We start from the raw sequence: 9,815 nt of genomic DNA on the forward strand, positions 1-9,815 counted from the left end.
CACATACTTATGTGCCAGAACCAAAGATGTTAGCACATATATATACAGATAAGAACCATCTATATTATGGACTACCTAAGTATAACATAACATGTGTATTTGTATGTATGGAGGGAATTGTCTTACCCACACTAAATGCTCTTGTACTTGTTCATATAAAACCATGTGCATGGAACACATGTTCATACACACACTATTGAAGATGCATATGGAGTTGACATGAGGGTGACATGTATACATCATGTAGAGTTTACATTTTTCTTCACATACATGAATACCCACGTAAATTCTAACACATGTACACATCTTACATGTCCTAACACATAAACACAACTTACATGGCATATGTTCTCAATAACTTTGGAACCTATCTTTAAAAAGTCTAGCACATACACAACCTACATGGCATATGCTCTCAATAACTTTAGAACGTATCTCAAAAGCATGATAGTTTTCAAAATTCTTTCTTAACATAGCCTTCTACTCACATTGTCTAACTTTTGAAGCACTTACATGTCTCACCTATACCAACTCTCTCTCTCTCTCTCTCCACAACTTGCATTATCAAGTGTCATGCTTATCATCTGCTTACACACACACACATAAACATACACATACAAACAAGAAACATGTATGATCTAACATAGAGAACTTTGAAACCTATCTCTAAATCATGATAGTTTTGAAAATTCTATTTCTTGAGATAGTATTTCTGACATTGGCCAATGGCTAGCTTAAGAACCACTCGTATGTAGTCACTTGCACCAACTACCTCTACGCCCCTTCCCCCCCCACCCCCCACTCCAACTTGCATTATGGAATGTGTCACATCTAAATTACCTATGTGACACACACACACAAGAGAAACATGTGCATGGCAAGCTGCCCCCCTCCAGAAAAAAAAATCATACATATGGAAAAAGTGTATTTTACTTTGAGAGAGAGAGAGAGAGAGAGAGAGAGAGAGAGAGAGAGAGAGAGAGAGAGAGAGAGAGAGAGAGAGAGAGAGAGAGAGAGAGAGAGGATGTTTGTGTTGTCATTCAACTAGTAGATGTTCTTTCTAGACATAATTTCTTCCTTAGCACACAATGGTTTCTTTGGTCTCCTTGTCAACCTTATACATTGCTTATAATTGGTGTTGTACATTTAAGCTAAGTTGCCATGTTTGCATTTATAAGCACCACTTGACTCTCTCTTCCTCTCCCCTCTTGTTCTTCCTTTTCTATGATCTCTTAGGTTAGGTTGGTCTCTCTAATACGTCAAGATCATAATCAAGAGAAAAGAAGAATTGGTGGTAAAAGTATTGCCGGATACAAAAAATCCCTAAACCCAAATACTTTTATTAATTACCTAAATACCAAAAAACCTCCTATATACACCAATCATGGAATAACTACCCAAAAAATAGGAATCCCCTAAAGCATAGCTAGCTTCTTAACAAGCATTTACACAAAAAACTTGTTGACAATGAGGGGCCAATCGGGTGACACTAAAGGACATATCATTTAAGGTTCCAAGATGTGTACTTATGAGCTATTTGACTCACATAAGACCTAGATTCAATATCTAAGAATTTATGACATTAGTTTCAAGTCGCTTAAAAAATACACATGCGAGAGTGCATTGTTTATTTTATTTTTTGTGATGAGCAAAGAGAAGCAACTATGCTAGCAAGTGAGGCTAGCGAGCTTTGCAATGATACCAATCATGCGAAGTGTGGTTAACAAGCTAGCCACACCAGATAGTAGTACTTAATGGACACAAACAAGACTATGGAGAATTTGGGTATTGGTTTATTAACCTAAGGACCTCCCTATGGGCATTGGACTTGGGTGACTCGTCGTAAAGGCCTACCCAAAGAAAAATGCTTCAATTCAGTTTCAAATTTTCAAATAGTTTTTGTGCCAAAACCATGTTACTTTTTGGTACTCTGTTATGAGCTAGAGAGTTTCTTGAGTTGAGCCTTTCAACATATCAAGCCATTGAAATCCTTTCATTTCTCCCTCTTTTGTATTGTTCAATGGACTTGCAGTCTCTCATCGCTCTTCTTAATCATCAATACATTGGAAGCATGAGAAACTTGGCTTGTTGACAATGGTGGCATAAACTTGAGATGGTTCCAGACTACATTTGAAAATGTACACACGACAAAAGCATAAGGCAAAATGCTACAATATAATGCCCAAGGTGTACTCGAGCAAAGAAACAAGAGTTTTTTGGAAGTCTACATACACACAAAGATTGCTCTTGCTTTCTCTTGGCATTGAAATACTCCAATGCCCAAATTAAAGAATGAGTAGGAAATGGAGTCTTACCCTATGATTTCAGAAGCACTGATCACAGCATGGGTAGCATCTGATGACTTACAATGATGCCTTACTAGCTGTACTATCATTGAAACATTTACAAACAGTTACTAGAAGTTGTGTAACAGGTCACTTCACAAAAGAGATCAGCTCATAGGTAAGCTCCTTGATGAAGATTTAGTTTGCCGAACAGTTTGAGGAGGGAAGCTGCCTTGCGCTTTGCTCTGGCTGATCCTCCATATGCAATGCTCTCCACAGAAGACAATGCTGTGGGTGTGCCCATCACATACCTGATCACATCCTCGCCACCACTCTTGCAGAGCGCCAGTAAGACAGCGATGGAGTTCTCTTTACCCCTTGCCGATCCCCACCGCAAAAGATCGACCAGCACAGGTACAGCCTTGGTCTCACCGATTGCAGCCACACCTTCGCTTGTTCCTGCTAGAATTGCCAGCACTGCAAGCAAGTCATCGGTAATGCCTGCCCTCTCTTCTGTCAGAAGGTCCACCAACAACGGTATAGCACCTGCCTGCACCACTTTCGCTTTGTTCCCCATGAAGATAGACAGGTTGAACAATGCAGTTGCAGCATCTTTCTTGCCCCTGGAACTCCCTTCGCGCATCAAGTTCAGCAATGCTGGAATGGCGTTGGCCTTGCTCCCGATAGCTATCTTGTAATCATTCACAACAGACAAAGAGAACAATGTTGCAGCCGCATTTTCCCTTGCTTCCATGCTGCTCCCAGCCCTTACGACCTCGACCACTGGTTCCAATGCACCAGCTGCCATTATCAAACTCTTGTTGTTTTCACATATTGACAGATTCAAAAGCGCAGTGACTGCATTTTCCTGCGTTCTCTGATCCGAGCATGCAAGAAGAGGGACCAAGAAAGGTATAGCACCTGCTTCAGCTATGCAAATCCTGTTCTCCATGCCACATTTGGCTAAAAGCCTCAACTCATATGCCACCTGCCTCTGTATTTCTGGAGACCCAGTTGCAAGCTTGCCCACAAGATAAGCTGCTGTCTCCTTCATGGCCTCTAGCGCTGCTTGCCTTGAAGAAATATGATCCTCCATATCCTCCTTCACGAGATTCTCATCTGTTTCGAATGGTATGTTATGCTCCTCACACCATTGTTGTATCAATCTCCTCAAGGCATAATTTGGGATTAGGCTAACATGCAACAGTCTTTGCCCACTTTTCGGGCATGTGCAATGGCCTGATTCAAGCCATTTGGATATGGAGCTCCTGTCATATGTGTGTCCAGTCGCAATTACCACCGGGTCCACCATGATCTCGAGCGAGATAGGGCATTTAAACTCATCCGGTGCAGCAATAGCAGCTGCCATCCATAACTCCAGATTCGGATTGGAGAGGTCTGGATCAGAATCGACCGAACATGAAATTCTAGGGAACTCTAAATCCATCATATTTGGACTATCATACAGTAAGGTCTGACCATACTTGACAAAAGTGATCAGATTATTGATGGTGGATACCACTGTTACCCCTCCTGTGCCTGCTTGTTCATCCATCTCATTCTCCAGGAGCACAATTTCTCTGCGAATATCACTCGTACTGTACAATTGAAGGCTTGAGAAGAGTTCATGGAACTGGTCTAAAGTGAGATCCTCCTTTCTCTCATTGTAAGCCCTAAGATAGGAGAGAAGCTGCAACCTGACATGCTCAACAGCTGGGTCCAATTCGGGTTTTGATCTTCTCAGCTGTTTGTACACAAGCTGCACCTGCTCACGAACCTCCTCAGAGACCTCGAGCATCTTAAGCGGGAGGATGTCAAGGGCATTGGCCATATCCTGGCTCAGTTCATGAAATGTCATGGATATGGCCTCATGTTCCAGTACCTGCCAAATGCAACTTCTCTGTTCCACACCTTGGATGAGAAGCTTTGCTTTGTCTATGGTTGCTCGCAGCTCGCGGAAGCAAAGGAGGGCTGAGGGGAGCAGCCGGGACGCGCTGGGGGACTCGTGGAGCTCTAGGAAGAGAAGAGCAAGGACCTTGATTCTTCTTAGTGTGTTGCAAGCATTGCGCTTCTGCGAGACGAGCTTCGGGGAGACCGAGGGCAAGGACTTCTCCAAGCTGATGAGGGTTTTGAGAAGGGAGCAGGATGGTGATGATCTGCTGGGTTGGGCCATGGAATACTTGTTGCTGATGGATGATCAGGTCTTTCGAGGATGACCTAATGTAATTTTGTTGGGAGGTCATTAAGGAGCTTGATTCAATCAAATACCAGACTAATGGCCTGATTAACTGTCAAAATTGCAGGGAGGAATGGCACCTCAGCCAGCCTTGAATACCCAATAGTCCATTTCTGTCCGAATTTACTCCTCTGGAGGGATCAAATACCTGGAGGCTGGATGCAGCAATGTAATTGACATGTGGTATTTCGTTACCCGATGGCGACCACTGATCCAATCAGTCTGCTCATGAATTCGTCCATTAATGGTTATGCTGAGGACAGATTGTTCTGTTTAATCAAGCCTAGTTGATGGTTGCTCGTCCTGTAACAATTCAGGCGGCACATAAGCTTATCATCCTGCAAAATAAGAGCTCCGATTGTATTCTGCAATTTGAAAAACCACCAATTATAATTTCAAGGCCTTTTGTCGATATGTGATGGAGAGCAGATCGAAAACCCATTGTCTTAGTTTATCATTTTGTAAACATATTAAAAGCGATTATTTCTGTATTTGCTTTAGAATGCGTGCAATTCAAACTGTTGCATTGTGAAGCCCGCCATTAAAACAAAAAAGAAATAAGAAAAAAGATCCTGTGCGACTGTCGACACCGCCAATGAAACAATTCAGACAAATGGAGACCCAATCAATCAAAGAATCATACTAACAAGAATAATATACGCAAGCCCAAAGACAAAAAATGTTTAATGAATAACAGACGAAACCCCAAAAGTTTTAAAACAAAAATAGCTTAACTGCTCGAAATTCACCAGGTTTGGAAAGATTTGATTGCACGGGGGGATTTCGATAATAAACTGCCGGCTGGCAATTATCCCTTTTTTTAAAGTTTTATGTATTACATTAAATTTGTCATAATCACTGGGGTTCCCGCCGCTTCCCGGGGGCCGGATCTCAAAAATTTGCAGTGCTCAAAACATCCACATAATTAAATTAACAAGTAGCAATTAACAATGATTGATGACAGCGGTAATTATCACTCAGATGAATATATTAAATGCCTTGTTATTGCTTTGTCGTGGATGGACGTGACGACGTGCATGCATTGGAATTTGGGACAGTCTCAGAACTCTGTGTATATATATATATATATATTTATATATATATCCCTGTTTCTTTTTTACTCGAATTGATACATTATATATATATATAACAGCAATGAAAAAGACTTAATAATGATTATCGATTATTGACCATTCTAATTATAATCAAAAGAGGGCATTCCACAATCAAATCTGCGGGTGGCAGGTGCAACTTCATCATCGTCATCGTCATCATCTGATAATCGACTCTCGCCTGCGCCCTCCACGTGGAGGCCAGCCCGCTCATTGCGAGGTATATACATAGAGCCAACACAATAATCCAAAATAGCGTTCTTTTCTCCTTGTAGAGTTTAAAGCTGGCCTTTGGAAATAGACATAAACAAGTGGATTGCCCCTCATAAGAGTATGTATTGAACACACACATATATACATATATATATATATATATATATATAAGCACTTCCCTTTGGTATTATTGTAATATTTGATGTGTAATTCCTTCCCCACTCCACGCAATTGAATTATGTGAAGTTAAGTAAGTTCTTCAGTACAGGTGCCCATCCTCTCGCTCGTCTCTCTCCGAGCTTCATGGGAAATCAAGGTTTTATATACAGGAAACTGCACCTTTCCCAATAGAAAACGCGACGCTTTGAAGATTTAGAACCTTATAGTTACAGACATGGGGATTTACATAGAACTTGATTCAAAATCCCGCAAGATTCTTTGCTTTAGATGCACTTATATTGCTTACCAACAACGCAGAGAAAAGCATTTCCATGCCGTATGCAAGAAACACGATGCATCAGCATGTTGAGTTTGCATGAAGCATTACGCTGGTCGAGGAACCGACCTGAACTGACGATCTGTATTGACAGGTAAACCGGCTGGCCCCTGGACTACTGTGCATAGACTGAGCATGTCAATCAATGACGGTATCCTTCTCGCGATCCAGACGTAGGCGAAGGGCTTCATTTGTCCAACGTTTTATATATGCACACAGAAAACACAGCAAAACCTCCAAGATTAGAACTTCAGAGGTCCGACCCCAATTCGATGGTAAAAGACAATAATTTACAATTGCAAGTTTACATATCTAATTTAATTCTTAGCCCTATAAGTTTAACGTTGAGCCTTAGAAACCATTGTTATAACTTGTTAGTCTTGATTCTTTGCCCATCATTATAATTGAAGGAAGGATGCATATGTGTGTGTGTGTGTGTGTGTGTGTGCGCGCGCGCATGCGCGCATGCAAATGGTGATACTTTTACTTTAATTTTAAGATCTCAACTTGATACCTTATCTTGAAATTTTAAATATGATCTATTATTTCACTATAGCCACATATCGACATTTAATGTGACGCAAATATTTATCGAAAAAATTATCCCCATTATCACTAAAAGTGTCAGTATATACATCTCGACAATTCGTCGCTATTAGCATCGTTATTTGCGTCACTATATTACTTAATAGCGATGCAAATAGCAATACTTTTTTATACATATACCAATGTGAATAGCAACAATAGAGAGAGAAAAAAATTAAATGGCAGGGTGCTAAATAATAATCCATAAAGCAATTAAATATTGAATATACAATCGTCATCAAGAGAGGTGCAACATGAGATGCTCGAAAAAAAGGATCGTTGATTCAATGCTCAACTAAGTATAAGATTGATGATGACAACTCATAAAGCTACATGGAACAATAGAGATGAGAGTCCAAAACAAACATGGAAATAATATATTGCAAAACACGAGTTTATACAAAGGATAAGAAAAATATCTAAGGAATGCTACATAAAAAGAGCTTGCATGGATCACAAAGCCAAAAAAGAAAAGGATATTGTGCACTCCATGAATCCAAGCAACTGCTATAGCCTCACTATCCGAGAGCTTATCCCCGACACAATGGAGCATCAAATACACTCTACAATATAAACAACCAGATATTAATCCACAATACATAATGCATTAGAAAAAAACTAATTACTGCAAACAAGAAATAGACTTGACTTACTCGACCCTTGTGTGCATACAATCTATCGATGAGTGCAATGAGATCGTGTCTCTCTTCATACCAAGTCTTCAAACCTGTACAATCACGGTTTGTGATGGAGTGCTATAAAGAAAACAAAGTAGCATTATTAGAAATAAGGTTATTAGTATAAGTAATATTCCAAATAAGGAAGTGGGAAGGACCAAAAGAAAACTTACAAAATCCTCTAAATAAGTCCTACGGACATACCACTCCCTAGATAATGCATGACCCCTATCTCCAATCATGCCCTTGCTACCTCCCATTGTTGTTGCCAAACATCTTGGAGAGTCTTTGGCGTCCTCCTTAAGTCTTTACCAATCCTTTGCGTCCAACCACTCGGGCTTTGAGGCACCACTCTTAATTACCTTGTGTGCATCCGATCATGTGTGATATGTATGCATGCATACAATCTATCATCCATTCTGTAAAAAACCTCTCTGCTATAGGTAGTACTGAAAATTCCTCACGCAAGGATGCTATCACATAGTCCTTGCTCCCCTTCGATATATTTTTCCACCGGTCTAAAATGTTATGCCTAAATACTGTCAAGATTGTGGGAGAGAAGGAAGGAGTCTCACTTGTAGCTTTCTTGCTTGCACAATGGGGGAATACACACACAGGTGGAGGCTGAAAACAATTTTCCTCTTCTTAGTTGTGTAAGCCAAAAAGAACTCTAGTACAAAGAAATAGAAGAACCCTATATATGGGTCTCAAACCAAACTCAACTAACTAAGGTGGCATACTAACTGAGCCACGAACTAGAGTAGATAAGGATAGTTGTCATCTAGCTATTATTCATGGGCTATGTACCAACCGCATCTGCAGCTAACAAGTCGGTGACATAAATGCACAACGGTCACCCTGGCATATCACGAGTGGAGCTCGATATCTCAACACTCCCCCTCGAGCTCAATCCCAATTCCTGCACACCAAGCAGGTCTCTGAACTTGCGCAGCTTCTCTGCGCCCAATGCCTTCGTAAATGTGTCAGCTACCTGATCCTTTGTGCTCACATAAACTAGATCAATAAGACCTAGTAAAATCCTCTCCCGTACATAGTGATAACGCACCTCAATGTGCTTTGTTCTAGCATGATAGACTGGGTTATTTGTCAAGTGTATACTACTCATGTTGTCACAATAAATGACAACTGGCCCATCTGTAGGCTGATGCATATCATAAAGTAGCTTATGCAACCAAGCTACCTCACATGCAGCCATTGCTACGCCTCTGTACTCAGCCTCTGTGCTCGACAAGGCAATTGTAGCTGTTTCTTGCTACTCCAAGTGACTGTAGCACTCCCAAAAGAGAACACATATCCACTGGTAGATCGTATATCAGAAATACTACCCGTCCAATCAGCATCAGTGTATCCATGCAACTGTATCTGAACCCCAGTCTCATAAAGTAGTCCATACTGCAATGTGGACTTCATATACCTGAGTATGCGTCTAGCCGCATTCAAATGCGGTTTCCTTGGAGCCTGCATAAACTGACTTACCAATCCAACAGCATAGCTCAAATCTGGCCTGGTAATAGTCATATAAATCAAACTTCCTACTACGCATCTGTACATAGTAGGGTCTTCCAGAAGCTCACCTGGATCTGTGCTCAACTTCACATTCTGCTCCAAAGGAACTGAAATAGGCTTACAGCCTGTCATCCCATATTTGGACAGCATGTCCAATCCATACTGCCTCTGTAAGAGCCGTATCCCACTTGAACACCATATTGGGGAATATGGGAATTTCCCATAAGTTTGGGACATATGGTCAAATCTTTGGATCTGTCATAACTTGAACACTATAACTCCAAATTGAGCACTATATAGCTCAATAGATCCCATTTTTCAAGTGCTTTCCAATGATAGGTCACATCATATGGTTTTGAGAAACTTATCAGCATGTTATCCGTGTGCCACCTTTTTAGCATTCAAAAAATGGGAATTGGGAGATTCCCAAACTCACTAATATTGTGTTCTTGGTGATCTAATCACCTCAATGCCCAAGAAATAACACAGCTCTCCCAAATCCTTCATCTCAAACTTCTGCTTCAATAGCATTTTCACATGAATGATATCTTCATCACTATCACCTGTCATAATCAAATCATCAACATAAATGACAAGTAGCATAATACCTTTCTCTGTTTTTCTCACATAAAGTGAGAAATCTGTCTTGGAAATATGAAAGCCAATAGTGATAAGATACTGTCA

General features: G+C 40.7%; 1 protein-coding gene across 1 annotated transcript; it reads right to left on the bottom strand.

Moving 5' to 3' along the window:
- Positions 1-1,871: 1,871 nt before the first annotated feature.
- Positions 1,872-5,340, bottom strand: LOC148034818 (U-box domain-containing protein 1-like). Its single transcript, XM_087679793.1, has one exon. It carries the CDS (start codon positions 4,456-4,458, stop codon positions 2,458-2,460), a length of 2,001 nt encoding a protein of 666 aa, XP_087535919.1. The 5' UTR covers positions 4,459-5,340; the 3' UTR covers positions 1,872-2,457.
- Positions 5,341-9,815: the final 4,475 nt, after the last annotated feature.

The sequence above is a fragment of the Lygodium microphyllum genome, chromosome 6 (genome assembly GCF_053477565.2).
Source record: "Lygodium microphyllum isolate KBCC chromosome 6, Lygodium_microphyllum_v1.1.10, whole genome shotgun sequence".
NCBI classification, from domain to species: domain Eukaryota; kingdom Viridiplantae; phylum Streptophyta; class Polypodiopsida; order Schizaeales; family Lygodiaceae; genus Lygodium; species Lygodium microphyllum.

What these genes read in the sequence shown, in the direction of transcription:
- LOC148034818 (XM_087679793.1), bottom strand. Translation starts at nt 4,458, where the DNA reads ATGGCCCAACCCAGCAGATCATCACCATCCTGCTCCCTTCTCAAAACC.